This window comes from Nematocida major (genome assembly GCF_021653875.1).
Source record: "Nematocida major strain JUm2507 chromosome Unknown 2397, whole genome shotgun sequence".
In the NCBI taxonomy this organism is placed as follows: domain Eukaryota; kingdom Fungi; phylum Microsporidia; genus Nematocida; species Nematocida major.
The window spans coordinates 83-27,594 of NW_025952940.1; the positions used below are offsets into that span (position 1 = coordinate 83).

Here is a 27,512-nt window from a genome sequence, read left to right on the forward strand (position 1 = left end):
GCAAAAAGAAACTGTACGCTTTTCATTTCATTTCCGCTGAGACGGGAACTTCGGAGTGCTCTGGGACGGGAAAAAGTGCGAGAAAGTATCCCTTGCAAGAGAAGGCGTGTTTTTGCAGGGGAAAAAGTCTGTGGGCGTGAGAGTGCCCTATTCCCCCGAGTATCTCCCTGGATTCTCCTGGGAATGGGCTAATTCTGGCGTACTTGAGGTGTTTGGTTTTTTATTTCACGATGCAAGAAAAGAGCAGACCAGCCGAAGGTCCCATGAGCCTCTCCATAGAAGACGCCTGCAGGGAGGACAGTGACTTTCTGGAGAAGCACAAAAGCGTATACGAGGCCATGAAAGTTCTCAAAAAAGAGATCGAGTCCCACGAGAGGAAGAAGAAGGCGCTGGAGCTGCAAATAGAGAGGCTCCGAACAACCTTCACAGAGTACGTTCAGTCGATAGAAGTGATAGAAAAGTCAGAAATCTACACGAGAGCTCTCCCCTCTAAGAGGCTAAACCACAGCAGAGTCCTGAAGAGTGCGCATATTTTCCTCCTTCCCTCGATCTCCTCCTACACCTTCATAGACGAGTCTCTCTCCTCGTACATAAAAAAAGCCTGCGACGAGTACAAGCAGGCAAAGATAAAGTACGACGCCCTGCAGGTCCTGCAGAAGGGGGCAGGTACTCCTGGGGAACCTGTAGAACTGGAGAGGAAGTTTCAGGCGTATGAGAAGTTCGTTAATTTCACGCAGTGTAAAATGAGCTTCTCCCTCCAAACAAACAAGCTCACGCTGATGCTTCTGAAGGCAATTTTCACGGAGGTTGAGTCGATGGAGAAAATATCCACAGAGCATGCAGGAATGTGTTTGAGCACGCAGAAGATAAAGAGTCATCAGTATACGACGCTGGAGAATGCGATTTCTCCGCTGATTTCTCGGGAGGTCTTGACGCTGAACGGGATTGCCCCAGAGGAGATCGAGAGGCAAAAGAGAAAAATCATGAACGAGCACCGGCCAGTGAACGAGGAAGGTCTTACGCCCGTGGGAGAGCCAAAGATCAGCAGGAAGTTGATACCTGATAAAGTTGGGTTTCTGCTTTCAGGGATACGGCAGCAGCACATGGCAACATTCTTTGCGAACTTTCAAATTGGCGAGAGAGTATTTCGGGGGAACTTCTACCTCCACCGGGGAATACTCGTGATTTCAGAGATGGTCTTCGGGTGGAGATATGCAATACATCGGGAGGACGTGTACGTATTTGTGCCGGAGTGCTCTTCTGTGAGGATCCAGGCACAAGATATAGAAATAACGGTATTTTGCACGTATAAAGACGTATCTTCCCTGTGCAGTTGGTATACGGGTTTTTTCCGAGTGGAGAGAAAAAGCGTCCTCGTGGGAAAAGTGGCGAGCTCTGTGGAGGTAGTAGTCGAGAGAATGATGGGGGCGGATACGAAGGAGTGCCTGGAGATCCTCGAGGGGAGGGGATACTTCCTGCAGACGTGCCAGATCAAGGAGAACCGCGTCAAGAAGAGAGTTTTCCTGAGGAGGTTCCAGCAGAGAGTCTTCTTCCGGGCGGAGTACACGGAAACGTGCGCAATAGACGAGTTCACGGAGGGAGAAGCTACGATAGTGATACACTCGAGTCTCTGCCTCTTCCGGTGGATTCCCACTCTCGAAAGCATCTCCAAGTTGCACATAAAGCAGGAGGAGGGAACTTCCACCGTGCACTTCTCCTTTGAAAAAAGCCTGAATACGAGACTCCTCAGACCTGCTTCGGAGGCTGTGATGCGCTCCATAGTAACGACGCTCCATCTCTCGGGAGTATGCGGGGAGAATAAGAGCGTATACTACCCGAGAATAGGCCTGAAGGATCTGGTCTCCCTCAGCGCAGTTGTTGCCCTTCTCTCCTCCTTTGCAGTCTCATCTGCTGCCGTGCGCCTTCTGAGAGAATTTCTTGGCTGGCAGGCCTAGAGCATCTGTGCATCTGTTAATACTATCTGCCTTACTCTAGCTTATATTCAATTCGGGCTAGCTATAATAAATACTACCTGTGCACAGTCTCATTATAGCCTCATTCTAGCTCAAATTATTCTAGTATTTTCATTATAGTCTTTGTTCTAGCTCAAATTATTCTAGTCAGTTTTTATTCTAGCTATATTCTAGTCTTTTTACTCTAGCTATATTCTAGTCAGTTTTCATTATAATCTATTCTATATTCTAGTATTTTTATTCTATCTATATTCTAGCTATATTCTAGTCAGTTTTCATTATAGTATTTTACTCTACCTGTGCACAGTTAATGCTAGTCAGTCTTTTAATCTAGCTCAAATTATTATAGGTTATCAGCATAGTCTTTTATTCTAGTCTTTTTACCCTAGCTATATTCTAGTCTTTTGCTTAACCTGAACTAGCTATTTATTCTGTGAAGTGCGTGTTTATGCTATTTGGTCTCTCTTGACCACGTTAAAGACGCTATGATACGTTCTGTGGGGATACTTCGTTCTCTCCAGGTGCCTGCTCTGCACAATGAAGACACTTGCAATGTACTGCAGGAGTTTTCCCGTGGTTGACAAAGTGCGGACTCGAGTTACGCTTTCAACGTAGAAAATGGGCTTGAAAGGGTGCAGGATCCTGTACGCAAGTGCCACGGGAGCACACAATCCAGGGCCATTGCACAGGAGAAAGTCGCTTCTCGCTTGAAAAACCGTCAGAAAGGAGAAAAAGAGGGAAAGAGCCATTTCCAGGAGAGAGTGCTTCTCCAGGACTCTGTTCGGCCTGGGAACTGCATAAACAGTGCATTCTGTGCCCTGGAAGGCGCTTTTGAACAGATCCACCGAGATTCTGTCGCTCTCGCAGTGCACCACACTAGCACACGCGAACTCAGGACCTCCCCCCAGAATTTCCAGCATCTCCTGCGTATGACCTCCACCCCCCAAAACCACCAGGGGCCTGCTTCTCGCTTTCATCATTAAATATTTAAATATTCATCGGCAGAATTTATTTCATCGGAAAAGTCCCCATTCAATTCCCTCCGAATATCCCACGATGCAACACCCGAAGTGCCAGTGAAACAGCAGCCTTTATTCGTTAGGCTTGACCTGCTTAAATGCCTGTTACCTTATCATTGCTTATGAATGCTGCCAAAACAATATCCAATTTAGGAGCAGATATGCCTTCACCATACAACACTTCCAATGAATTTACTTATCAAACTATTATTAAACTTTTATTGGATTTAATTATCAAACTATTATTAAACTTTCATTGGATTTACGTATCAAACCATCATCAAGTTATTATTAAACTTTCATTGGATTTACTCATCAAACTATTATTAAACTTTCATTGGATTTACTCATCAAACTATTATTAAACTTTCATTGGATTTACTTATCAAATTATCACCAAGTTATCTTGCAATGAACTAACTTCCAATGTATTTTACTTATTCAACTAACTTTCATCGGATTTACTTATCAAATTATCACCAAATTATCATCAAATTATAATCAAACTATCGATGTTTTATTCCACTCAAGCATCATGCAATGGGCTAACTTCCTGTGGATTTCTCTTCAGGTTTCCTTGTCCTTCTGCTGTTATCCCGTCGGATTCCCGTGCTGTTTCTCCTACATCGCCTCAAGCGGGGTCATCCCCAGGATACTCACGGCGTCTGCCAGGACGTACCGAATGCTCTCGTACATCGCAAGTCTTGGCCTGGCCGTACTCTCTGGCTGATTTGCCACCCACACGACCCTGAAAATGGAGTTTACTAACTGACATATCTGCAAAATGTACGTGACAATAGCCGAGGGTTCATGCGTCCTGATACTCTCCACAAGCACGGCCTCGTACCTCCCCAGAAGCAGCAGCAGCTCGTAGCACTTTTCACTCCCCAAGTCTGCAAATTCCAGCTCTTCCACATCCCCAACGGGATAAATCGCATTCCTGGAGATACTTGCGAGCCTGCAAAGCGTATACTGAATATACGGGCCTGTATCCCCAATGAAAGACGTATTCTTCCGCATGTCGAACTCGTAGTCCTTTATACGCTTCGCCTTAAAGTCCTGGATAAGCACTGCAGAGAGTGCAAGTTCCCTGGAGGTTTTCTCCCTGTCCAAAATCTGCTCTCCCTTCCCGCTTCCCTCCATCTTCTCCAAGACAGCGTCCTGTGCTATATCTATAATATCCGAAAGAGAAACTGCCGTTCCCCTTCGCGTGGACATTCCCATAACCATCCCAAAGTTCACGTGCAGGAACATCTCTGGGCTATATCCGTCCATCTCCATAAGAGCAAACAGCTGCTTAAAGTGGAGATTCTGCTGGCTGGCTACAACGTATATAAGCTTATGCGGGGAGTACTTCTCTATTCTATCCTGTGCTGATAGTATATCTCTCGTTATATAGATAGTTGATCCATCACTCTTTACAAGAACTGTCTTCCCCAGCTTCCCCAGGTCAGCAATTTTCGATCCGTCCTCGCACTGTACGAGGTACTTCTTTCCCTCGATGTTTTCAAGTGCAGCCTTTCCCCCGTAGAAGCTCTCCCCGGAGTATACGTCAAAGTGGATGTTCATGCTCGCGTACATCTCCTTGTACTTCTCCACGCTCAAGTCTCGGAACTGCCTCCAAATTCGCACGGGCTCCTCCTCGCCCTCCTCCATCCGTCGGAAGAACTCTCTGGCTTCGTCGTGTATTGAGGGATCTGCTTCTGCCTCCCTGTTCATGCGCACGTATATGTCATTTAGGTGGCGGATTGGATTTTCCTTCATCTTTTCCTCCTCCTTGTACTTCTTATAGCCAATTGCCAGGAACCCAAACTGTTTTCCCCAGTCCCCCAGGTAGTTCATTGCGACTGTTTTATACCCCATTTTTTTGTAGAGATTTTGTATGTAGTTTCCTATGATCGTAGTTCTGAGATGTCCTGCGTGGAAGACCTTCGCAATATTCGGGGAGCTAAAGTCAATAACCACGGTCTTTCCCTCTCCCTCCGTTGTGCTTCCGTACGCTCCCTTCTTCAGAAGTATTTCAGAGATAAGCTCCTTTGAGATGCCCCGGACGTTTACGTATATGAAAAGGACCTGCTTTATCGCTTCAACCTTCCGAATGACGGGGTACTCGCTTCTGCTCATGATCTCGGCTGCGCTGGTAATGGCGTGGGGGTCCTTTGTGAGCTGTGTGAAGGGTATCATAAAGTCTCCATTCTTCGCACATTTGCTTCTCATAATGGCCTTTTTAACGGCAGACTCTTCAAACCCTATAGAGTCCACTAGTATCGATGCAATTTCATTTCGCAGCTTTTCCTCCATAACGCACAAAAAAACTTTCGAATAAAAACATAATCGAGAGAGAAGGGAGTTGGGAGGGGCAGATTTTGGACTTTTTAGGAAGGGGTCTCTCTTGGGGAGGGTGCTTCCCTGGGGGCGTGCTTGCTAAATCTCTCTTCCCGGGAGCAGAGGCCTGATTTTGGGCACTCTTGGGAAGTGGGCGTGCCTGTTTCGGGCATTATACGGGCTCATTTTCGGTGGGTAAAGTTCTCAGCGCATGCCATGCACACTTTGCAGGATGCGATCTCTGGAAAGTCTTTTTTCCTGCACCTTCACCTGAATTTTCGCCTGAATTTCACCCGGAGTATCCCTGAAAACTGGTCTCTCACCCGGGGAAAAACGAGCACTCCTCCAGGTATACCCTGCCCCACAGAATAACCCGAATTCTCCGACTCCCACACTTTCCCCCAGAAATAACTGCCAATTCCCCCGTATGTTTTCACTCTCGTGCATAAATATATTTTATTTATTTGCAATTTGTTGATGCACATCCTCCAGCAGTACAATGCAAGCAGAGCCGAAGAGCTGAAAGTCCAAATAGAAAAGAAGCAGCAAAACATAGAAAGACTCGAAAAAATAAAAGATGCCCTAAATCACCGGGTTCGACAACTGAAAGAGGAAATAGCTATCATACAAGAGCCCTCCTGCACTGTCGGAGAAGTCTCGAAGAAAATGGGGAAGAACGTGGTCCTAGTGAAAACTACAACAGAGGGAAAGCATCTGGTGCAGATAGAGCCTCAGGTTGACTACGACAGTCTGAAGCCAGGAATGCGCGTAGCCCTCCGAAGTGATACGTATGCCCTCTACAAAGTCCTCCCCTCGAAGGTCGATCCGATTGTCTCGCTGATGATGGTTGAAAAATCCCCGGATTCCACGTACGACATGATTGGAGGCCTAAACGAGCAGATAAAGGAGGTGAAAGAGGTCATTGAGCTTCCTATTAAGCACCCGGAGCTTTTTGAGTCCCTGGGAATAGCCCAGCCCAAGGGCGTGCTTTTATACGGTCCTCCGGGAACGGGAAAGACTCTTTTGGCGAGAGCTGTCGCACATCACACGCAGTGCCGGTTTATTCGGGTCTCTGGGTCTGAGCTCGTCCAGAAGTACATTGGAGAAGGCTCTAGGCTCGTGCGAGAGCTCTTTGTGATGGCGAGAGAGCATGCTCCTTCGATCATTTTCATGGATGAAATTGATTCTATTGGCTCCGTGCGGGTGGAGGGGTCTAACGGAAGCAGTGAAGTCCAGAGGACGATGCTGGAGCTGCTGAATCAGCTGGACGGGTTCGAGGCCCACCAAAACATAAAGGTCATTATGGCCACGAACAGAATAGATATTCTGGACTCGGCTCTTCTGCGCCCTGGGAGGATAGACAGGAAGATAGAGTTTCCAGCCCCGAAGGAGGAGGCCAGGCTTGAGATCCTGAAGATCCACTCCAGGAAGATGAACCTCACGAAGAATATAGACCTGTCCAAAATATCCGCAAAATTAACGGGTGCAAGCGGGGCTGAGGTTAAGGGAGTCTGCACGGAGGCAGGAATGTTCGCCCTGAGGGAGAGGAGGACGCATGTAACAAAAGACGACTTTGAGATGGCAGTTGCAAAAGTGATGAAGAAGACTTCGGATCCGAACACGGACCTGAGGAAACTGCTGAAATAAATCAGAGAAAAATTACCTGAATTTTCCGGAAAGAAAGTCTCATTTTGGAATTTCCAGAGGCTTTTAGATTTAGATAAGATTTAAATTTTTACGGGTGAAGACTTTGATTCGGATTGGATATTTTTCCCCTGGGATTTTTACCCCATGCAATAAGTATAAATATAAGTATAAATATGAAAATTCAGTTGAATTGTATGATTTTTTCAGTTTTCTTACAGATGAGAGTGCTCGCATTTCTTGGGACTATGTGCCTTGTGGGCGCAAGGGTCTCGCTGGAGGACGCTTTGGAGGTGCTGGAGAGAGAAATAGATGACCCGGAGAAGGGTGGCCTGCGGGTAAACTTGGAGGGGCCGCTAAACATGGTAAACGCATACATTTACACACAGTTAGGATATATGCAGAATAAGAGGCTTTTTTCCCCGGGAATAGAGACAAGCTACAGCTTAAAGTACGTGGAACCGGCAGACGACGAGGAAATGTACGATTATGATAGGAAGTACGTCAAGGATGCAGCATATCCACTGCAAAACGAGGAAGGACTAAGTTCCGCAGAGTATTTGAGGCACTACCACGAAGTCCTTATAAAGCTCTTTCCTTCCGTGGACGGGAATCTCTCAATAGAAACGGGAAGGGATGTCACAGTAACGAAATTTCTAAGGGATAAATTCAGCGAGAAAGAGGCCCTGCGCGTGCTCGCATCACTTTTCCTGCTGAGTGTGGGCGTAGACGTGCCGATTCTCCCGAAAACTCTGGACCCCAGCGAAAGCCCGAAGAAACCTCTCTCGGGGGTGAATAAAATTCTCGCGAAAAAAGACAGCCATAAACGAGAGCTTGCTGTGACTATTCGCTTCCTGAAAAAGTATGGGAAAACACACTCCATGCCCGAAACACTCTCTGAATTTGAGTCTGGGGAGTTTCTGAATAGCACGCAATTCCTTATGCAAGCGTACATTTTCGAGTACTTGTCGAGCAAAGAGGATTTAGCTGGATTTATTCAAGCAGTGCATGAGATTATGGTGGATATAAAGAGTGGTAAAGGCAGAAACGAGATTTTCAAGACACTTTTTGTGCCTTCGGAAAGTTCTCTCTCCCAGAAAGCCTTTTTTTCGCCTGTTACGAGAGTGGCTGCAGTAGAAAAAAGGCTCAGCTGGTTCCCATACGCGGACACTTCCCTTGTTCCAGCGTATAAAACCGTGCGTGCATACAGCAGGAAAGACTTAGCCTTTACTGAAATCTCTTTCAGCAATTGCGTGGAAGCGGGAGTTTACGCTGCTTTCTGCTGCCTGGCATACGATCCGGAGAAGCAGGAATACAACGTGGAAAAAATGCTCCAGAACTCGGAAAATTCTGAAGAAACTCGGGATTTGCAGGCTTTTTTCCAGAGAAAAGACGTTTCTGCAAAACAATGTACCTCTCAAAGGGTGCTTGAGGAGTGGAACAGAGTCGTCTCTGGGCTCCCCGGGGGGATCAGGTACATAGAAAAGACTGGGGGCGAGATGCAGACTGGTTTCCTGAACTTTTTGTGCGTTATTTCGCATGTTTCAGGGCGTCCGTTAGAGGAAAAACAGACGCTTCAGGATCTTATGGGAATACTGGAGATAGAAGGGGACGATTTGCTGTACGATGTTTTAGGTGCAACCCAAAAATACACGCAGGATCTTTTTTCGGCCCTCTCAGTGAACAAGAACGTGGAGGTGAAGTTTACGAACATAGAAAAAATGTACAAGGAAGGAAAGAGCGACTTATACGGGAATCTCGATCTAAAGTACACCAAAGCAGAAACGGGCGAAGTCCAGGGCCTTTCTTTTGACTTTTCGCTTAACCATCTCACGATTAGCCCGATTTCTGTGTCTAACATGCTTTTGAGCGAGGAAGAAGACGGGTTTTTGGCGAGCATGAAAGAGCTTGAGAAGAAGACCGGGTTTACTTCCTGCCTTTTCTTCGAGTACACGCGGCAAAGCATGCGAAAGTTCGCAGTCCCTGCTAAGTCTTCCGGGATGTACGTTGATGAATTCATGAAAAAAACCGTTGAAAAAACCGTTGAAAAAATCAGATTATCTCCAAGGCACGGGGTAAACAGTCTTCTCCTGATACAGCCAATTGTTGGCAGACCGGTTATGTGGGGCCTTTCATTTGTTCTCTGCTTAACTGCGAAATCCAGCGGAGTTGTCCTTGATCCTTCGCATACGATCGCTCGATTCGTTACTAACCTGGTAGTAAACAATCCTTTGGAGATCGAAGTTGCGCGAGACCAGCTGCTGGGCATCCCCATGTGTGTGGTAGGCGATAAGACCCTTTTCCCAAATCTCTCCCTTATTGAATCCACGTACGAGTATATCTCCATGAATGCAGGCGTTTTACTGTGCAAGAACTCCGAGGTATACGCAAAGCTACCAAAGGCGAGCTCGATTTTCATTGACTACCTGAAGAGATACTCGCAGGAGACAAAAAACCCCATTTCCACGCACAAGATACTAAACGTTAGAACCTATATTTATTCGGTCTTTGACTGCGTCTTTGCCGATGACTCCTGCGAAGCTGCAAATGAGCTTTCAAATGCTCTAATCGCAGAGGGGACTCCCGCAGCCGAACACCTGAAGAATGGCTTGGACCTTGTCTGGCTGATGATTACCTGCGAAGAGAAGCCGGAGTGTTTAGGGCTTATTTTGGAGCTTTACGACCGAGTAGACGCGAAAAGTCTCGATACGATAATGCCACATCCTCTATTAGCATACACACCGGAAAACTTCGTCTACATCGAGAGAGTGAAAGCCCTTAAAAAACGGGAAGAAACTGGAATTTCTCCCAAAGAAAAGGCCCAGGCTGTGCTGGAACTCTTTAGTTAGGGGCCTCTATAGGTGCCGCAACCATAGACTCGTTAGCGTGGGACAGTGTCATAGAATAAACGTCTTCTTTCATAGAGGTTTTGTGCAAATATTAAAATTCCTGCGAAATATCCGGAGCCAGCGCACGTGCTTTTACAGGTGCATTTCTCTGGAGATGCCAAAACATTCCCTGCATTTTCAGCCCTGATTTTATCCGGCCATTTTTGCTGGTTTTCTCCCCTTCTTCTTTCCCTGAGCATTCCCGTGAATTTTCTGCAGAGTTTTGCAAACACAGAAATATAAACTCGTCCAATTCCCATAAAAACATACGCTTTTTCAAGTGCAGGGAGAAAAGAGAAAAGAAAGACCAGGGAATGTGGCACTAGGATGTTTATTGGTTTTCAAAGAGCAGAAGGTCCATCATGCGGCCGCGTATTCCAGCCTGCTCTTTCAGGAGGCGCCAAGAAGGATGCATCACCATAGAATGGCATCTGTACTCTGGGGGAAAGCTCCAGTTCCCGTTGCATTCAAAGCCTTCCAGAGTCTCTGGGGCTTTGCTTCTGCTGGAGAAAAGGCTTAGTCTTGCCGTGCAACTCTCTGGAGTGCTAGTGAAGATTCCAACTGCATTTTTCTGCTCGTCCTGCGTGAAAATGAGCGATTTAAGCTCGTTCCCCTGTATATCCCTTCTGTTGTATGGGTCTAAGTGCTTCGTTAGAGTCCAGGGGGCGTATACGCTGTAGTACTGCCCCCTTTCAATATCCCTCGTGTAGTACGTAATATGATTTTGCGTGGGACAATACCTTTCATCCTGTAATTTCGCCTCTAGAGAATTCATTGCAACGTAAAGGCCCAACTCCGACGTCAAATAGGGATTGTCCGTGGAAATGAAGTTCACGGAGTAAGACTCATCACCCTTCAGAATCCTTGTTTCCTCGTATATGTGCGGAAGAATACCATTTACGCCCTCCAGGGAGGAAATGTACATGCTCTGTTCCATTGGGCAATTTTCTGTTTTGAGCTTGTACCCTGCGAGGGCCAAAGACTCGACCATGAACTTCCCCAGGAAAACAGGAAAGTCGTTCTTTAAGGGTGAAGTTTTCCCCTTTGAAAACGTTGTAAGACTTACGAACTGAAGCTGCACTGCACTGTTCAAGGAATCAGCCTCTTTTATGTAGTAGAATACGTATCTGTCACTTAACGCGGTTTTCAAACTGGAGTCTCTGGCCAAGCAGCTCCATCTGGACGTAGTTGGGTCGATGAAAAACGGGTGGATGTTCTTCTCTGGCTTGTTGTAGAGCTGGGAAATGTACGATATTATGTGTTCAAGAAGCCAGGAGGATTCTTGCGACTTTGGGATCATAACAATTTTCCGGACTTGTTCTTCGTTGTCGAAGTACTGGACGTACTCTAGCTTTATATCCTTCGTGGTTTTAAAGGAGAACTCGTCCAAAGCGCCTAGAGCCTTCGGGATAACGCTCATGAAGGTGTATTCGCTCTGATATTTGAGGTCTCCCGTGGAAAATTTGCTTCTATAGTACGTATCAGGTCGCACCATAAGCGTCCCTTCAAGCTTAAGCCGGTTTGCATACTCGTAGGATATTTCGTAGAAGATTGCCGCAATAGTGTAGAGAATTCGGTATATGCACCAGGAGGCTTTGGAAGTGTCTTCTCCAATGGCCTTTAATTGCTCCTTTACGAAAGCAGTCTCGCACAGCCAAACCTCAAAGCTTTCCAGCTCATTTTCGCACTTTTCCAGGAGAGAGTTTTTCTTGTTGTACTTCACAATTCCCCGAATGACGGTTGAGAGGAAAGATAATCCTTTGAAAAACCACGCGATATCTGCGTCGGGGATACGGTGTGTCGCTAGTATGGTGTATAGTTTGTTGTTATTCGACGTTTCCAAGGTCCAATCCTCAGCCAGGCGGGTGATAGTCCCGGAGGAGAGGCGTTTCAAGTCATTGCATATTTCGGGGATGGTCAAAAGCAGCTGCAGAGCAGAAGAGAACCCTTTTGAGCGAGAACACACGTATGTATGCGGGAGAACAGGCATTTTCTTGCTTAAACCTCCTACTTCATTCTTTCGGACTAGGACCATAATATTCCCGAGAGTGTTCTTGGCGTCTTTCTCCAAAGAAGATCCTTGGCCTTTTAAGAGTCTGTGCTGGCCCATGTTCGGGGCATTGTTGCGGATAAACTCGATTGCTTGGTCTACCATCGAAAAGTCAAAGCCTGGAATCTGCATGAGATCTATGTACTTGTTCACGTTCTTTTTTATGTGCAAAAGTGCGTTGTATTTTTCCGTTATTCCGGTTCCAAGCCTGCGAATGACCTCAGAAAAAGACGCGAGGTTTGACGATTTGATGGCGTTGTGCACTAGCGTATTCAAATCCCTAGAATCTGTAGTTTCTGGCTCCTCCGGGGCTAGTTCGACACTTTCTACAGAAATTTCGTCTGCCTCTTCTTCCGCTGCGCCTTCAGCATAAATTTCTCCAGGGAGACTTTCAGCTTTGGAGATGGAATCCTTCACTTCAATCTCATGTGTGCTAACGAAGGAAAAAACAGGAGTAATATTGGAACTGACTGTATGAGTAATCGGAATAGTAGTGGGATTGACCGTGGGAGTAATCGGATTGTCCGAGTCACTGACCGTATGACTAATCGGAATAATAGCGGGACTAATCGTGTGAGTAATTGGACTAGTGGAGTGAGTAACGGGACTAATAGTGCGATTGGCCGAGTTCCTAATCAAACTAATAATCGGGTTATTCGGGTTATTGACTGGGTGCCTAATCGAACTAATACTGGAACTGTCAGTGGGACTATTCGGACTAATAATGGGACTGGCCATGAGACCAATGGGGCTGATGGAGTGACTGGCCGAAGGTTTTTCCTTCTGAGGATCTGCTGTGAAATCCTTCTTTACCATGCAGAATTTCAAAATAGTTAGAACGCATGCAACTGTTAATACGGATAAAACACAGTATAGTATGTTTTTTCGTTTTTCTGAGCTGCTTCTTCCCATTATCTTAATAATTTTCCACAAATATTTTTATTTATGCAAAAAAGGGTCACATACAAAAAAGGGCGGAATCAAAAAGCCAGTGCGTTTATAAAGAGAAAAAACATTTGGAGAAATCCGGAATTTTCCAATTTATGTGTGAAATTATCGTTCTAGGAGGCTCTTTCTGTGGCCCAAACTCCGTGGGGGTGCTTGAGCACGCTTTGTTTCTGGGCGTGCTTTTTTTCTGGGCTTCCCTTCGCCTCTGGAAGAAGCTTTGCGGGAGTTCCGAATAATAACAGGAAATATGCGGGAAACAGCACGAGAGAAGGCAGCGGAGAAAAGTGCTGGGAATGGGAAAGCATCTACTCCCACACGAGATTTACATGCTCAGGTGGTTTTCTGGGGAAACAGAAATTCTCTAACGATCCGGCCCTTTGAAGGATCTATCAGGTTTCCGTCTCTCTACAGGCGGAGGCAGAGAAGGAAGGACAAATGCGGAGTATTTTGCAGATTTCACCCCGAATAACCTGATTTTTCCTGTGAAAACCCGAATAACCTGATTTTTTCCGTGCAAAACCCTGCATCCGCCCACTCCCAGACAAAATCCTTCGAAGGCCAGGCAAGACTCCCCACAAGAAGAGCATAAACCCAGTCAAATCCCCAGGTTGAAACTGACAATTTCCGCAACTTCCACAGACACTCAGAGAGGACGCGTTTTCTCCTTTTATGCGGAATATTTTTTATTTGTTTTATGTTTAAAGCCAATGCTGGACTCTTCTCCTTGGACAAAGGAACGACAACTGCCTCTTTTATTACGAAAGACGGAATTGTAGTTGCTGTCGATTCGAGAGCCACTGCTGGCTCGTACATTGCATCTCAAACCGTGAATAAAGTCATACAGGTGAACAAGTACCTGCTGGGAACAATGGCAGGCGGAGCTGCTGACTGCTTCTACTGGGAAAGGCTCATGGGAAACTATGCAATGAAGCACGAGCTCCGATACGGAGAGAGAATTCCCGTTGCAGGAGCAGCTAAGTATCTCTCTTCTGCCCTAAACCAGCACAAAGGAAAAGGCCTTTCTGTGGGGAGTATGGTTTGCGGGTGGGGATCCACTGGGCCTGCGATATACTATGTTGATGACTCTGGGAATTGTGTTAATGGGCAGTTATTTTCCGTTGGATCAGGTTCACTCTTTGCATACGGTATCTTGAATCCTGGGTACAGATACGACCTGGAGAAGGAGGAGGCGATAGAACTTGCAAGAAGAGCTATTTTCCACGCAGGACACAGTGACGCATACTCTGGGGGAACTGTAAACATCTACTTCATAGACGAAAATGGATGGCAAAAAGTAGATGCCCAGGATATATCCTCTCTATACGACAGGTATATGTAATAATAAATAGCAGCTAGGAGAATCCGCAGGTTCTAGCACGGAAATTCGGACTTTTTTGGGCTTTTTTGGACTTTTTTGGGCTTTGGATTGGGGAAAGAGAGAATTTATTCTTGTTTGTTTGTTTTACAGGAGATGAAAGAGGCGAGTGATTTTCAAAGAGTAAATGCACTTTTCTGCGGAATGATATGGTGTTTGCGCGCTGCTGTGCTTCCCTTCGACGCTAAAGTGCTGATTTTTGTCGCGATTGAGTACGCTTTTGACTTCCTGCAGAGAGTGTGGGGGAAGAAAGTGGGAAAACGCACTAAAAAGAGGCAGATCCCGGAGGGGGAGAGAAGAATTGCAGTTATTTTGGACGGGACGAGTGCGCACGGGAGGCTTATGAAGGACCGACTGATAGAGCTCGGATATCACGTGGTTTTTCCCTCGGAGGAAGAAGCCACGCACGAGAAAGCTATTTCCATACCCGTCCGGATACGGGATGAAGAGTCGATCGATTTGTTTGTGAAGAAGGTGGCTTTNCAAGGGGCTGTAGACCTTCTTCTTGTGAACTCTTCCGACTACCGCTTGATAAAAAGCAAGGTAAAGCCCGTTAAAGGCGTTGAAAAACAGATCATCCCGTGCAAGAAAAAGAAGGGCTTTATCAGCAAGAAGGAGCTGTACAAGGAGAAGGACCGGATTCTCCTGGAGAAGGACATGAATGCCCGGAGAAACTACCTTTTCAACTTTCTGCTGATCCGAGGACTCTCCGAGAAGCTAAAGGCAGGAGAAGGCGTAGTTATCGTGTGCGTTCACAGAATATTTATGCTCGCAAATGGAGTCGATACGCTCCTTCCCAGCTACACGTTCTCCTACTGCCACAGCCAGCTTTTGAACCTTTTCCTGGGAATTGGGGCAAAGAGCAGATACGGATACTTGGACGTTAGAATTGTGGCGACTGATTTCTTCAATGACCTGTGGGTGGATGCTGCTGCTAGCTGTGCTTTGCACCCGAAAAGCAGCGGAATTCTGTTCTTCGACAACTTCCAGGAGAAGGCGCTGGATAAAGCGCACACCGACAGGGCAAATGACATGTGGGAAAATGCAGAAATGATCTCGTAAGTGCTTCTGCTCAAATAAACTGGCCTTCTCAAGGATTTATTCGGGGCATTGCCCAGGAATTTCGGGGTTATCCTCGACTTTTTGTCCTTTCATTTCAGTCCTTCAACCTTTTAGCCTTTTAACTCATTAAGTCATCAACTTCTCAACCTTTTAACTCGTTGACTATTCAACCTTTTAACCTTTTAACTAATCAGCTATTCAATCCATTAACCTTTTAACTCGTTGACTATTCAACCTTTTAACCTTTTAACTCATTAAGTCATCAACCTTTTAACCCATAAACTCGTTGACTATTCAACTCATAACTTGTCAACTCATTAACTCGTTGACTATTCAACTTATCATCCTTTTAACTTGTCAACTTTTTGTTTCTTCAACTCATAAACTCCTTGACTATTTATTTTCAACTCATCATTTCATTGACTCTTCACCCTTTTAACTCATCAGCTATTTATTTTCAACCTATTAAGTCATCACCCCACCATCTCCTCAGCTTCACTTGGCGTGGGTATGGCATGACGTTAAGTGAAAAGAGTCCTTCTGAGAGTAGTAAACTTCCTGCTAGTATATGACTCGGGATACTTTTGGGCTGTCGAGTATTGGGTCCACTATCCTCCACTGCTCCTCTATTTCCGGGAGCTGCGAGAATCCGCTTTTTTCTCTTTCAAAGACGAGCTGGCTGAAAAGGTGCTCGTACGCGTCAATATTGTTCTCAGTCCCTGGGATGGTTAAATGCACTTTTTTTGCTAGTTTTTCCTTGTACTTTATCTCTATGAATATCGCCTCCTTTGGAGTGATTTTTATCTTGACTTTCCCTGTGATAAGACGCTGCACTTTCTCGGGCACGGACTCTTCTTGCGCCTCTTCCTCGCTGGTTTCCTCCAGGTCGAGGCTTTTGTCTAGATCCTCGTCCTGGCTTTCGTCCGTTTCCAGGCTCATCTCCGCGGAAGAGAGCTTGAGATCCTTCGGGGATGGGGGCTTCCCCAGGGCCTTGATGATTTTCTGCACGAGGCCCGAGTTCTCGTAGTCCTTTGGGCTTGTACGTGCCTGTACGGCCTTCAGGATCGCACTTTCCTCCAAAACCAGAACAACTGCCACGAAATGGTGCGGCATCTTCTTTCCGGCCGTTAATTTTAACGGGACATTCCAGGGAGCGCCAATTCTTGTTTTTGCCTGTATGTACGTCTCCTTTACGCCTCCCAAGTCCATGCCACAGAGACTTTTCGGGCCTTCTTTTTCGCATGTTTTCGGCTTCTCTTCTGAATCCGGGAAAAAGACCTCGCTGTTCTGCCTCCTGAGGGAATGCGGCAACTCCTGGTTTTGCTTTACTCTTTCCGCATATTCTTTGTACACTCCAAAGAGCGTGTTTTCCTCGGAGAGGCTTTCTATCCGCCTGAGCGTGCTCAAACGCTCTTTTCCCTCCCCTAAAACCGTTGCAACTGCCAGGAGAAGGTGGTTTTGAAGGACGTCCCGGCATGCCCCCGATGTATTGTAGTAGCTCTCTCGGCCCTCTACTCCAATTACTTCGTTAAAGTACGCTTTTACCTCGCGCACGGATCCAGGCTGCACGAATTCGCCAAGAAAAGTCTCCTGAAATATTTTCTTGTACTGCACCAAAACATTCTTGAACATATAGTGATCCACACAGAGGAATCTCCGAGGACGGTCTGACATGTACGCCTTCAGGCCCAGGAAAGTCTTCAAAGACGTTCCTATGGGCTTCTCCAGGAGTACTATCGGCATCTGTTTCTCGCTAGACGTCTTTTCCTGCGATAAAAGTGCTCGAACTCGCTCTAAAACGGTCGGATATATCTCAGGGGGAACGGCCAGGTAGAAGTACAGCTGCGTATCTGGCGTATCTCCTTCCTCCTTCCTTCCTGGGAGACTGCATATTCTGTCGACCATCTCTGCATACTCTCCGCTGACATACTCTATTTTCTCGACAGTTTCCTTCAAGTAGGAAATGCTTGGGTCTATCCTCTGAATAAACTGAACTGTATCCAGCGGAGTCCTTGCATACCCTATTATCCGAGGAACAATTACAGAGTTGTTCTTCAGAACGTCACTTTGCGGGACTTTCTTGTAGAGTATTCTGCTTCCCGTGGCTTCTAAATAGCTCGTTCTTTTCCTGGGATCTGCAGGATTTGCTGTAGTTATTGGGCTGTGCTTGGACAAATTGTGCGCTGAGGTGGAGCTGCTGAGAGTTCCTTCGGTTAGATCCAATTCTGTCGTAGCATACTCTCCGCCCATGCATTTGCTCAGCTCTCTCCTAAAGACTTTGTTTATCGCTGGAAATATCTTCTTCTTGCTCAGATCACCTGTGCAGCCAGCAATAACTATCATAATAAAAATATTCAAACACTCGCTTATAAATGCATTTCTGACGGCTGCACTCCACCGTAAAATGCACTTTATGCGCTGGAAAGAGGCAAAAAGCGGGGATTTTACGGGGAGGAAGAGCTCTATGCAGGGCTGCGCTGGGGGTTGGGCTGCACATCTTGGCACGCCTTATCGCGGGGGTTTTAGCAAAACTTCCAGGAAGGGGGAAAGCACTGCTGGAAACCCCGTGGGACGTGCTCTCTCGCGGGATAAACACGCAAAACAAGCGCCTGCATCTTCCTCCGCTGCGCTTTTGCTTGGTCGCCCGATAAATCCGCAGTTTTTCCCAGGAAACCCCCCGAACAGCCCATCTTACGCAAAAGTACGCGCACAGAAACTCTGCACAGATCATGCCCTGCAAGAATGGAGGGGTGGCAGGCATTTCTAATCCTGCGGAAAATACCAATTTACAGCGCCTCTTCCACGCATGGGCTTTTAATATCCATAAATTCTTTTTCTTTATTTTTATTCATGAGCGGTGGAACGCCTGCATGGCTTTTGAACAGCGGAAATCCAAGGGGTGGAATTCTCAGGACAATTCTCAGCGACATAAACGGAATGGCGTATCACGAAGAAATTTCCAGGCTCCTAAATGAGGCTGCTTTTATCACGCGAGTAAACTATGCAACAAAAGTAGCGATGGCAGTCTTTCTTTTCCTGCGCAGCAAAGCCATTCCTATACTGATAGAAGATGTGCTCGTGTACTGCGGGTGTAATAAAATGGGGTTTATCTCGTTACTGGCAAAAAATCGGGGAGTCGTTATCAATTCATCAGTTTCTGTTGACTATGTGATGAACGTCCTAAACCGGGTGCACTCCTGCTTCAAGAGCCAGATAAAGCAAAGCTACGAGGGCATTCGGGAGAAGGTTTTGATTCTCTACGGGCAGAACTACTACCACAACAAGTCTCCACTCACTTCTATCCTTATCCTGTGCTTCCACAACAACAAGAAAAAGGTGAATAAGATCGTGAAAGAGCACTACAGCACAATAACAACGTACAGCATAAACAAGGAAATGCTGAGGATATCCGAGGTCCTGGAAGGGTGCGAGCACGAGTTCGAGAATGTTTCCGAAGACGAAGAAACCGAGAACGAAGACCCTTTCTACGTGCAGAAGGAGAGGAAGCTGAAAAACGAGCTGAGAAAGAAGATCCGGGAGAGGGAGAAAGAGGCCAAGATAGAGCGAGCCATGAATCTGTACGCAGACAAGCTGGGAGAAAACACAAGCTATGCCACCGACTATGAAGGCCTTTTGATAGAGGGCATGGTCAAACAGGGCTACACAAAAGACACCATAATGAGCCTAACATACAAAGGTATGGAGTATTATAGTCCATACAAATAAGGCCTGGCCACGTGCCACATGTAATTACCACACAGTAGAATAAATATAACGTAGAAACAAGTTCCACACGGATTTCAAGTTTTCAAATCGTCAATTAAGTCTTTCAACTCTCCAGCCTACAATCCTCAACTTTTCTATCCTCAAATATTTCAACTTTATAATTGAAATCTTAATTTTGTATTTGAAATGTGAAATTACAATTTGAAATTACAAATTTAAATTCAACTTTTCTAATTACAATCTTATCTTAACTTTTCAAATGTGAAATCTGAAATGTGAAATTACAATATCAATTTCAAGCCTCAATCTTAATCTTATCTTCAACTTTTCTAATCTGAAAGTACAAATCTCATTTTCTAATCTCCAAATCTTAGTTTTCCCATCTAAAACCTCAATCTCTATCCCCAATCTGAGTTTATCCCGTGAAACTGCCAAAGTGTGCTTTACTCTGTGCTTCTACGGGAATACTTATACTGCCGGCAGTCCCTGGGAGTACTGCATAAAGTATGCGCCTAGAGAGGCTTTTCCTGGGCTTTATCAACTACTTTGTACTCCAAAATGCACAGAGTTTTTACGTCACACTCTTCCTCTTCGACCGTGCTTCTAACTATCTCTATCCTCTTCGCGTATATGGGGGCATCGAGCGTAAGCGTCTCGTACTCGCCCCCCTCTCCGCACAGATTGAAGTCTTTCTCCGTTAGGCTTTTGTGCTCTTCCAGCTGGCCCTGTATATACCCCGAATACTTCGTGTATACCGTGGAAATTGTCTCTCCCAAGAGCTCCCCCACGTATCCGCCTCCTTTTACGACAATTGCACATATTCCATCTCTGCACATTCTCTGGAGAAGCTCTCTTTGGTCCTGCCCCCACAGGTATGCGAGAACCTGCAGGTTAAGCCTGTCGCAAACGCTCTTTACTCTGTTGTACTGGTAAACCGAGGAAATAGCCCCAACAGAAACTGCAGAAAACTCATACAGTCCCTGGAGAGAGCGAATTGCCGAGAAAAGGTCTTCTATTTCGTCGTTTTCCGTGACCTTGTACTCTATCCCGCGCTCTTTAGAGAGGCCGCTCGTCTCTTTTTGGTGCAGCGGCAGATTTAAGCACTCGGATATCCCCGGGAGAAGGTTGTTTCCTGCGTACTGGAACATGAAGGAGTCTCTCTCTGCAGGCATTTTCATATTGAGAAGGCACACGGGAATGTGCCCATCCTGCATCGCCATCTGCATATTGTATATACTGTCTTTGCCTCCGCTTACTAGGGCAATGAACTGCATTGAAATTTTTTCCATTTCATTTCTGCATTTATTCGCTCCTCGGAAAAGACTTTCAAGCGGCTGCAATGGAGAACAACTTAGCGGAAGAGTACATCAAGCTCATACAAATGGCAAGGGAGAAGAAAAAGACGAACGAGCATCTCTATCCGATATACCAGAAAAGCAACACTCTTTTGAAGGAGATACAGACGCCCCGGGAGCTACGACTAGACGCGTATTTAGCGAATGAGATCGTGGGGGAAGAGGGAAAGCGGATATTCCTTCAGTGCAACAACAACATAACGGTGGGCGCATACATTGAGATGGTAAGCGGGAATATGCTGGGACATGCAAAAATATCGAACAGTTTCTTCCGGGGGGCAGCAATTCCCTCGCATCTGCCTCTTGTGGGGACACTGAACAAAGTCTCCAGGAAGCCCAAGAAGGCAAAGGTCGAGAAGGAGCAGGAGAAGCCTGAAAATGCGAAAGAATCTTCCGAGGAGATAAATGCCCCGAAGGAGATCAAGCGGGTGTACGAGATACTCCAGGAAATGGGGGAGATAGAGGTTTTCCGGCTTGTAATTGATGCAAACTCCTTTGGAAAGACGGTGGAAAACATTTTCACGCTTTCCTTCGCGGTGAAGGTGGGAAGGGCCTTCATACGGGAGAGAAACGGCACTTTGTACGCGTCCTCCGAGAAGCCTGACGCCGCCCCAGAGTCTCACTGCATTATAAGCATACAGGAGCAAGATGTAAAACAGATGATAGAGAAGATGAACATAACAGGAAGTCTAATGTAGAAGACAGATCTTACGTATCCTGGCTATTTACTGTTGAATAAAATGCTCTCACTTAGGCTGTATTTCACGTATTTTTTGGGTGTCTCTTTCTCTTTTATGGTGCAATCGATCGTTGAGGTGTTGGTGATCTTTTCCTGGCCGATCTCCAAAGACTCCGCTGATGGATTCTTGAACAGCTTTTTCTCTTTCCCTTCCATTTTATAGAGGACTTCAATGTTTTGCATTTATAAACAGAATGAAACACACGCCAAACAAACAACCAATAATTAATGCGTGGTGATTAAAAAGCCAGCCAATCCACATCACACTTAATTCGATCGAGCACAATTGGCTGCAGTGGAAAATTCTCGCAGAATAGGACATTTTCCCAGCAACAGGAGAACTCTTTTCTCTCCGAAAAATTCTCGCAGGGAAAACTCTGTTAAGAAGCAGCAGGAGACCCTCTGCAGGGGAAGACAGAGTCTGTGCTTTTGCATGTATGCAGAACTGGAGGGACTGCATCCCACGCTCGCAGGAGAAGCCGCGAAATGAGATCGCATGAGACCTAAAAGTGCCAAAATGCAGAACTTGCTCCTTCTGCATGCTTCCTCTAACGTGCACTATGCACGCACTGCGGGGATATCCCAGGATAACCCCTCGAATAACCAGAAACTCCAGGCTGCACTTTCAGTTTATGCCGAAAAACAGCCTGAAAAGAGCCGAAATATCCCTAAATGCATCCCTAAATATTTCACCGACTCCTCCTGTAGGCCCTGCTCCTTCCCGTTAAGTATATCCCCTCTTAATACTGCCTCTTTCCGTGAAATTTCCTTTCAATGGCGGGAAAGTTCCCGGTACAAAAAACATAAATACAAAGTGGAGGAAGAAAGTGCATGTTTTACGCCGTGAACATTCTAGCAAGCAAGGGAAAACTGTCAGCTGCCTGGGTAGCAGCGTACTTTGACAGGCGCCTAACAAAGTCCGACATCCAGCAGGTCAATATAGAGGAGACTGTGAAGTCCATAGAAACGGGGGAAATTCCCGAATTAGCACTGAGAACTTCGAGCCACATTTTGCTCGGACTCTCCAAAATCCTCTTCAGAAAGACGAAGCTGCTTTACGACGAGTGCAAAGAGCTCTTCATAAGCGTCAAGAGAAAGCCCTCCCCAGAAGGTGCAGTCTCCCAAAAAGTCAGCAGAGCCCAAATAACTTTCCCCATCGACCTTTTCAAGCACATGAAGTTGCCCGCAGAGCAGGAAGATGCGGATTTGGGGGAGGCCGACATAGAAGTGGGCCGAGGAGTATCGGAGGGAATGCTCAGCAACTTGGAGTACTCGATGAGTCTTAACGACATTTCTCTCTCTCTTGCGAGAACCCTTGAAGAGGCAGAAAGCACTGAAAACAGCCAAAATTCGCTCATTTTGGGCAGAGAAATCGCGCAGGAAGAAGCTGCAAGCGGGGAGGACGGGGATTTCTCGGCGCTTTCTGCGATCACGCTTTGCGAGGCCTCGGAAATTGCGGATACCCTGCTCCAAAGCCCCGTAAAACCCCAGAAAAGAGCGAGCCCAGAGGAGGGAAAGCCTGCGAAAAAGCCCCGCCTGGAGGAGAAAACGGAAATAGAAGAGAAGCACCTGAAGGCCCCGAGAAAGCTCCTCGCACGGGAGGAGCACCGGAAAATGGTGATTCCTGCAGCTTTGAAGGGGATTTACAAAATGCTCCAGGAAATGCCTTTGCCCGCACAGGGAGCAGATGAAAATACGTTTTCGGGGGATAAAGCTGCACAAAGCACCGCCTCAAACAGTTTTCACGAGATGAGCCAGATACTTTTTGGAAGCACGCTGGAAGTACCCTCGCAGGAACTTGCAGATTTGTCCGTTGAAGCCCCGAGAGGAGTCTGCGCCCTTGCCCCCGTGGGGGAGGAAATTTCCTTCCTCCAGGACCCGGCAGGAGCCTCTTTCGAGGCACTTTCCGAGGATTTGCCCTCCCTCGAGAGTATTGCGGGGGATATGCTCTCAGAAAGCGCGAGGAAAAAGGCCGAGGCTTTTGTCCGGCTTCTTCGGAGGGTTTCCGACGGAACAGCATCAGCCTCGCAGGAGTCCGCATACGGGGCTATTGCCGTTTGCGCAGTATAGCCTGTAAAGTACAATAAATATATATAAACCAGAAAATTACCAAGTACCGGATGTTCTCGGGGTATGTGCTGTATTCTGAAAGCACAGTTGCTCATGCGTTGGATGTGGTTAAGAGATCTAATGAAGAGGCCTATAATTCAGACGGTGCAAGAACAGATTGGATAGTGCACAGGCTTAAGCAGGCTAAGCCCAGCAAATGAATGGCAGGAATTTACAACTGCTGATTATTCTCTATGCTATAAACACTCTATAAACATCCTATAAACAGTCTGAATATACTAAATATCCCAAGGTCTTTAATACTCAAATAATCTCTAAGTGCTGATTTCTATGCTATAAACACTCTATAAATATGCTAAATACTATATTCTGCAATGTTTATACGCATGCCAAATAAAAAACCATGCAAAATATTCTGAATACATTTTAAATTCTCCAATGTCCAAGCATCGAAATCTGCGAAAATTTGAACATTTTTACATATACCGAACATTCTCCTGTACCAAACACTTTCTAAGTCTGGAAATGTGCAAATACCGTTAGGATCCAAAGTACTTGATACTGAGATGAAAAGCACCTTTAATGCCCAAATAACTTGTCCATTCTGAATGCTGAAAAGTCAAGTGCTCTCTAGGCATGCCAAATACGGAACGACTTGCCGATGCTAAATATGCGAAATATTTTTGCACCATGAAAAAAGAGAAGAAGCCAGCGGTGATTGAGCCCAGCAAAAAGCTCCTGGTCATTTCCCCGAGCATGGGCAGTCCCGTGACACAGCCACTTATTGCCCTCTTCCTGGGCATCAAGAAAGACGCAGTTAAGTACGTTGATAAAGACGGAATATACCAGCCAACAACGTCCAATGCGTCTGTTTCCAACGGGAAGCTGGAGGCTTTGATGAAAAAGCTCGACTGTTCGCTCTTTGCATACATATACTCCAACAAAAAAGGCGAGTCCAGAGTCATAATAGGGCGCACATACGAGTTCCAAATAGTAGATTTGGCGCAGTACAAAGTCTCCCACGAGATGCAAAGCGTAGACATTCTCAGAAACACCCTTCATGTTCTAATGGTTCACAGAGACCCGCTCTCCGTTGAATCAACTTCCCTGAATTTGGTGATGGATTTGCTGAGAGACTCCATTCCCGGGGCTGTGGGATTGGGCGTTGTAAAGTACGGAGTTGGCCTGGACGTTACAAAAGACCGGATAACGCTAGACGTCGTGGAAGTGGAGGCTTCCCCGTTTCGGGTTGTGCCCGTTGCTGGTCCCGTGCACTTCGAGCTGATGGAAGAGCACCGAATGGGCTGGAAGCAGCAGAAGGAAGCGAGCAAACAGATCAGGCAGACGGAGAAGAAGGTGAAAAATGTCGAGAAAGGCTTTTTAAACAACACTCTTGGGGTGCTCCACATTGAAAAACAGGATCTGCGGGAGGTGCAGCTCAGCAAGGGAAAGGCCCTGAGAGGGAGCAGAAGGCACGTATAGCGGCCAAATTTTATGCGGAAAAAGACTTTGCTGCCTCCACCCCGTATTTTCCACGCGAAAACGCCGCTTTCCTGCAGGAAATTCGCAATTTGCGGTTTTTGTTCGGGCTGCGAGTAGAAATATTTTTTTAATTTTTAGCCCAAGTAAATGACACACGGAAGAAAGCTGGTTGTTGATGGAAAGGGCCATGTTACTGGAAGATTGGCTGCGTACGTAGCAAAGTCTTTGCGCGAGGGGTACAGCGTAGTGGTGCTGAGAGCGGAAGGAACTGTGTTTTCCTCACCTATAGAGAGAATGGTCAGTATATATAAAGACAAAAAGAGAAAGAGATGTCTGGTAAACCCAAAGAAAGGGCCTTTCCACTACAAAGAGCCGTCTAAGTGCTTCAAGAGAATCGTGCGGGGAATGCTCAACTACAAGGGAGCCCAGGGAGCAGCTGATTTTGCACGGCTGAAGGTTTACGACGGAATTCCGTTGGAGTACGAAATGACAGAGAAAGTCGTTGTAACGCACGCGCTTGCTGAGACAAAGCTGAGCCCTGTGACGAAGACAACCACGCTTGGACAAATCTGCGTGAGCATGGGATGGACTAGCGCAGGAATCCTGCAGAAGTTCGAGGACGAGCGAATGAAGAGGGCAGACGTTGCCCAGAGGGAGAGGGACGAGAAAGAGCAGAAGAAAAACGCGCTTTTGGAAAGCTCAGCCTTCCAGAAGGAGCTTGCTTCTCTGATTGCCAAGATCGAATAAATTAATCTTCAACTGATTTATTGCTTACTTCTTTGTGAGCATGCTTAGCTCTTTTCCCACTTGCCGGAGACTGCCCATGGACTGTGCGACTTCTGTTGTGACTTCTCGGAGGCGGGCATAGACTTTGCAGGAGCTGTATCGGAGGCCTGTTCGCGGACAAACGTACTTTGCAGGGAGGCCGGTTATGTCGCACAGCTGCAGCTGCGGCTGGATCGAGACTTTGTTGAACAGGGCCGTGTAGAGGGGGGACTCTGCAGCTATTCTTGCCTGCAGCTGCTTCAGAGTTTTGCTCTTTCTTTCGCTCATTCTGTTTTTTTGCGAAACATTCTCTGACTTTTAGTGGGAAAGCCCCGATGAAAGCGCGCGGGGAGTGGCCTCTTTGAGCGGGAGTTGGGGTATTTGCGCCCCGGGAAAGGGCCTGCCGCTACAAAAAAACCCCGCACTTTCCAGCCGAAAATACGCATTCTTTCCCGAGGGGAAAAGGCAAAAGTTCTGGACAGTTCTGGGAAGGTCTAGGAAGGTCCTTGTTCGATGAATTTACACGTGTTTATGCATGCCCGTTCTGCATTCTACTCGAGGTTATGCGGGCTGGCCTGGGGGCGCGGTACTTCTATGTTTCTGTTGATTGCTGGGATCTTTATCGTTCGATTGTCCATGTCTTTTGTGACTTTTACCTGGCAGCCGAGCCTGGAAGTGGCTGTGAGCAGCTTCGTGCTGTCTAGAAGGTCTTCTTCTCGCTCGGACATCTCCTTGCACTTATCGTAAACGCCTTTTTCCAGGATGACGTGGCACGTTGTACACGCAAGCGAGCCCTCGCAGGCGCCCCGCAGAGGAACGCTATCACTTGATGCTGCTGCTTCGAGCAAAGTCACTCCCTCCGAGACGGTTAAGGGAAAGAGCGAGTCTTTAAACTTAAACAGCAACTGCACTAGTCCCATAGAAAAGAAAAAGAAAAACGCGCATAAATACCCGAAAATATCCAAAACAAAGAAACAAGATCCCATTTACTGCCAAAAGCACCGCAGGGAGGCCTGGAAAATGCGCAGGGCGCTTCTCTGGACTTTCCGGGCTTCCTGCTCGAGCCATTTTCCCGGAAACTCACTCTACGATCCTGTACTCTATGGAAATACCGGCAGTTTCTGAGTTTCGCACTATTCTGTACAGCTGCCCCCGCTTTCCTGCGTAGTATCTGTTAACAGGGTCGTCTACCAGGATCTTCTTCAGCTGCGACTCCCCGACCTTTCTCTCCCGCAAAACGCGCTGTTTCTCGTCCTCGCTCAGGAGAATGTGGTTCGGTACGTCTTTGTGCCGCGTGATATTGAAGAGCAGCTCCCGAATATAAAAGAGTTCGAGCTCGTACTCCTTCCTGGACTCGTCTAGAGCCTTAATACTGTGCACTTTCAGGGTTTCTTTGCACACAATTATTCCGTTGTGAATGTTTTGCTTTCCCAGAGTAGAGGTGTAGAGCTTTATGTCTTTCGCCTTGAAGTATGCATTGTCTGGGAAGAAGACAAACAGCTGCTTCTCTGGCGCTGTGCTGTGCTGAAAGAGCATGGAAAGCGCGTGCTTGCTTCCCGTTGTAACGAGCGTGGGGTGGGCACTTTTAAACCCCTCTAGGTCCATTTCCAGGTCGCTATCCAGGACTGTATATCCTCGATCTTTCATCATTTGGTAGACTGTTTTCTGGCAAAGCCACAGTTTTCGTATTTCTTCCTGGTCGCACATGCAATAAAATATTTTACGATCGCAAGAATTTATTCACAGGTGGCGGACTGCAGGAAATCCGATGCTGGGAGAGGGCGCTTCGTTGGGAAAAGATGCAGAGCTTGGGCGGGTGCTGTGGGAGGCATTTTGGCTTTTTTCTGCGCGCTGGCGCGTGATTTTTGCTGGTTTTCACGGGGTTTGAGCCGATTTCGTGCACATTCTCGCAAGACCGCGCAAAAATGGGTCTAATGCCGCGCGGAGGGAGCTGCAGAGTGATCTAATGGGTGCGCGCGCACTTTCTTTTTCGCTTGCCGGGGCATTTGGGGTTGAGCACGTCTTCTCCCCAGGAAAAGCCCAAAACACCCCAAAACACGGCAGGAGCCCGTGCAAAAAGAGAATGTTCTG

General features: G+C 46.7%; 19 protein-coding genes across 19 annotated transcripts; 10 read left to right on the forward strand and 9 right to left on the reverse strand.

The window, feature by feature from the left end:
- Nucleotides 1–230: 230 nt before the first annotated feature.
- On the forward strand, nt 231–1,955 carry NEMAJ01_1882 (uncharacterized protein; the record flags this gene model as incomplete). Its single annotated transcript, XM_047915720.1, has 1 exon — nt 231–1,955. One exon carries the CDS (start codon nt 231–233, stop codon nt 1,953–1,955), a length of 1,725 nt encoding a protein of 574 aa, XP_047771677.1.
- Nucleotides 1,956–2,419: 464 nt separating this feature from the next.
- NEMAJ01_1883 (beta-1,4-N-acetylglucosaminyltransferase) lies at nt 2,420–2,950 on the reverse strand (the record flags this gene model as incomplete). The annotated part of the gene is made up of 1 exon (XM_047915721.1): nt 2,420–2,950. The coding sequence occupies one exon, from the start codon at nt 2,948–2,950 to the stop codon at nt 2,420–2,422; it is 531 nt and encodes a 176-aa protein (XP_047771678.1).
- Nucleotides 2,951–3,613: 663 nt separating this feature from the next.
- On the reverse strand, nt 3,614–5,293 carry NEMAJ01_1884 (arginyl-tRNA synthetase; the record flags this gene model as incomplete). The annotated part of the gene is made up of 1 exon (XM_047915722.1): nt 3,614–5,293. The coding sequence occupies one exon, from the start codon at nt 5,291–5,293 to the stop codon at nt 3,614–3,616; it is 1,680 nt and encodes a 559-aa protein (XP_047771679.1).
- Nucleotides 5,294–5,794: 501 nt separating this feature from the next.
- NEMAJ01_1885 (26S proteasome regulatory subunit T6) lies at nt 5,795–6,964 on the forward strand (the record flags this gene model as incomplete). The annotated part of the gene is made up of 1 exon (XM_047915723.1): nt 5,795–6,964. The coding sequence occupies one exon, from the start codon at nt 5,795–5,797 to the stop codon at nt 6,962–6,964; it is 1,170 nt and encodes a 389-aa protein (XP_047771680.1).
- A 218-nt stretch (nt 6,965–7,182) lies between these two features.
- On the forward strand, nt 7,183–9,810 carry NEMAJ01_1886 (uncharacterized protein; the record flags this gene model as incomplete). Its single annotated transcript, XM_047915724.1, has 1 exon — nt 7,183–9,810. One exon carries the CDS (start codon nt 7,183–7,185, stop codon nt 9,808–9,810), a length of 2,628 nt encoding a protein of 875 aa, XP_047771681.1.
- A 370-nt stretch (nt 9,811–10,180) lies between these two features.
- NEMAJ01_1887 (uncharacterized protein) lies at nt 10,181–12,811 on the reverse strand (the record flags this gene model as incomplete). Its single annotated transcript, XM_047915725.1, has 1 exon — nt 10,181–12,811. The coding sequence occupies one exon, from the start codon at nt 12,809–12,811 to the stop codon at nt 10,181–10,183; it is 2,631 nt and encodes an 876-aa protein (XP_047771682.1).
- Nucleotides 12,812–13,541: 730 nt separating this feature from the next.
- NEMAJ01_1888 (20S proteasome subunit beta 5) lies at nt 13,542–14,186 on the forward strand (the record flags this gene model as incomplete). Its single annotated transcript, XM_047915726.1, has 1 exon — nt 13,542–14,186. The coding sequence occupies one exon, from the start codon at nt 13,542–13,544 to the stop codon at nt 14,184–14,186; it is 645 nt and encodes a 214-aa protein (XP_047771683.1).
- Nucleotides 14,187–14,318: 132 nt separating this feature from the next.
- NEMAJ01_1889 (uncharacterized protein) lies at nt 14,319–15,284 on the forward strand (the record flags this gene model as incomplete). The annotated part of the gene is made up of 1 exon (XM_047915727.1): nt 14,319–15,284. The coding sequence occupies one exon, from the start codon at nt 14,319–14,321 to the stop codon at nt 15,282–15,284; it is 966 nt and encodes a 321-aa protein (XP_047771684.1).
- Nucleotides 15,285–15,845: 561 nt separating this feature from the next.
- NEMAJ01_1890 (glucose-6-phosphate 1-dehydrogenase) lies at nt 15,846–17,627 on the reverse strand (the record flags this gene model as incomplete). Its single annotated transcript, XM_047915728.1, has 1 exon — nt 15,846–17,627. One exon carries the CDS (start codon nt 17,625–17,627, stop codon nt 15,846–15,848), a length of 1,782 nt encoding a protein of 593 aa, XP_047771685.1.
- Nucleotides 17,628–18,134: 507 nt separating this feature from the next.
- On the forward strand, nt 18,135–19,010 carry NEMAJ01_1891 (uncharacterized protein; the record flags this gene model as incomplete). The annotated part of the gene is made up of 1 exon (XM_047915729.1): nt 18,135–19,010. One exon carries the CDS (start codon nt 18,135–18,137, stop codon nt 19,008–19,010), a length of 876 nt encoding a protein of 291 aa, XP_047771686.1.
- A 512-nt stretch (nt 19,011–19,522) lies between these two features.
- On the reverse strand, nt 19,523–20,284 carry NEMAJ01_1892 (diphthine-ammonia ligase; the record flags this gene model as incomplete). The annotated part of the gene is made up of 1 exon (XM_047915730.1): nt 19,523–20,284. The coding sequence occupies one exon, from the start codon at nt 20,282–20,284 to the stop codon at nt 19,523–19,525; it is 762 nt and encodes a 253-aa protein (XP_047771687.1).
- Nucleotides 20,285–20,349: 65 nt separating this feature from the next.
- NEMAJ01_1893 (non-structural maintenance of chromosomes element 4) lies at nt 20,350–21,063 on the forward strand (the record flags this gene model as incomplete). The annotated part of the gene is made up of 1 exon (XM_047915731.1): nt 20,350–21,063. One exon carries the CDS (start codon nt 20,350–20,352, stop codon nt 21,061–21,063), a length of 714 nt encoding a protein of 237 aa, XP_047771688.1.
- A 23-nt stretch (nt 21,064–21,086) lies between these two features.
- On the reverse strand, nt 21,087–21,287 carry NEMAJ01_1879 (uncharacterized protein; the record flags this gene model as incomplete). The annotated part of the gene is made up of 1 exon (XM_047915717.1): nt 21,087–21,287. The coding sequence occupies one exon, from the start codon at nt 21,285–21,287 to the stop codon at nt 21,087–21,089; it is 201 nt and encodes a 66-aa protein (XP_047771674.1).
- Nucleotides 21,288–21,935: 648 nt separating this feature from the next.
- NEMAJ01_1894 (uncharacterized protein) lies at nt 21,936–23,174 on the forward strand (the record flags this gene model as incomplete). The annotated part of the gene is made up of 1 exon (XM_047915732.1): nt 21,936–23,174. The coding sequence occupies one exon, from the start codon at nt 21,936–21,938 to the stop codon at nt 23,172–23,174; it is 1,239 nt and encodes a 412-aa protein (XP_047771689.1).
- A 690-nt stretch (nt 23,175–23,864) lies between these two features.
- Nucleotides 23,865–24,656, forward strand: NEMAJ01_1895 (ribosome production factor 2; the record flags this gene model as incomplete). The annotated part of the gene is made up of 1 exon (XM_047915733.1): nt 23,865–24,656. One exon carries the CDS (start codon nt 23,865–23,867, stop codon nt 24,654–24,656), a length of 792 nt encoding a protein of 263 aa, XP_047771690.1.
- Nucleotides 24,657–24,803: 147 nt separating this feature from the next.
- NEMAJ01_1896 (large subunit ribosomal protein L13Ae) lies at nt 24,804–25,403 on the forward strand (the record flags this gene model as incomplete). Its single annotated transcript, XM_047915734.1, has 1 exon — nt 24,804–25,403. One exon carries the CDS (start codon nt 24,804–24,806, stop codon nt 25,401–25,403), a length of 600 nt encoding a protein of 199 aa, XP_047771691.1.
- A 24-nt stretch (nt 25,404–25,427) lies between these two features.
- NEMAJ01_1880 (INO80 complex subunit C) lies at nt 25,428–25,709 on the reverse strand (the record flags this gene model as incomplete). The annotated part of the gene is made up of 1 exon (XM_047915718.1): nt 25,428–25,709. The coding sequence occupies one exon, from the start codon at nt 25,707–25,709 to the stop codon at nt 25,428–25,430; it is 282 nt and encodes a 93-aa protein (XP_047771675.1).
- Nucleotides 25,710–25,972: 263 nt separating this feature from the next.
- Nucleotides 25,973–26,341, reverse strand: NEMAJ01_1897 (ferredoxin-2, mitochondrial; the record flags this gene model as incomplete). Its single annotated transcript, XM_047915735.1, has 1 exon — nt 25,973–26,341. One exon carries the CDS (start codon nt 26,339–26,341, stop codon nt 25,973–25,975), a length of 369 nt encoding a protein of 122 aa, XP_047771692.1.
- A 160-nt stretch (nt 26,342–26,501) lies between these two features.
- On the reverse strand, nt 26,502–27,128 carry NEMAJ01_1898 (DNA-directed RNA polymerases I, II, and III subunit RPABC1; the record flags this gene model as incomplete). Its single annotated transcript, XM_047915736.1, has 1 exon — nt 26,502–27,128. One exon carries the CDS (start codon nt 27,126–27,128, stop codon nt 26,502–26,504), a length of 627 nt encoding a protein of 208 aa, XP_047771693.1.
- Nucleotides 27,129–27,512: the final 384 nt, after the last annotated feature.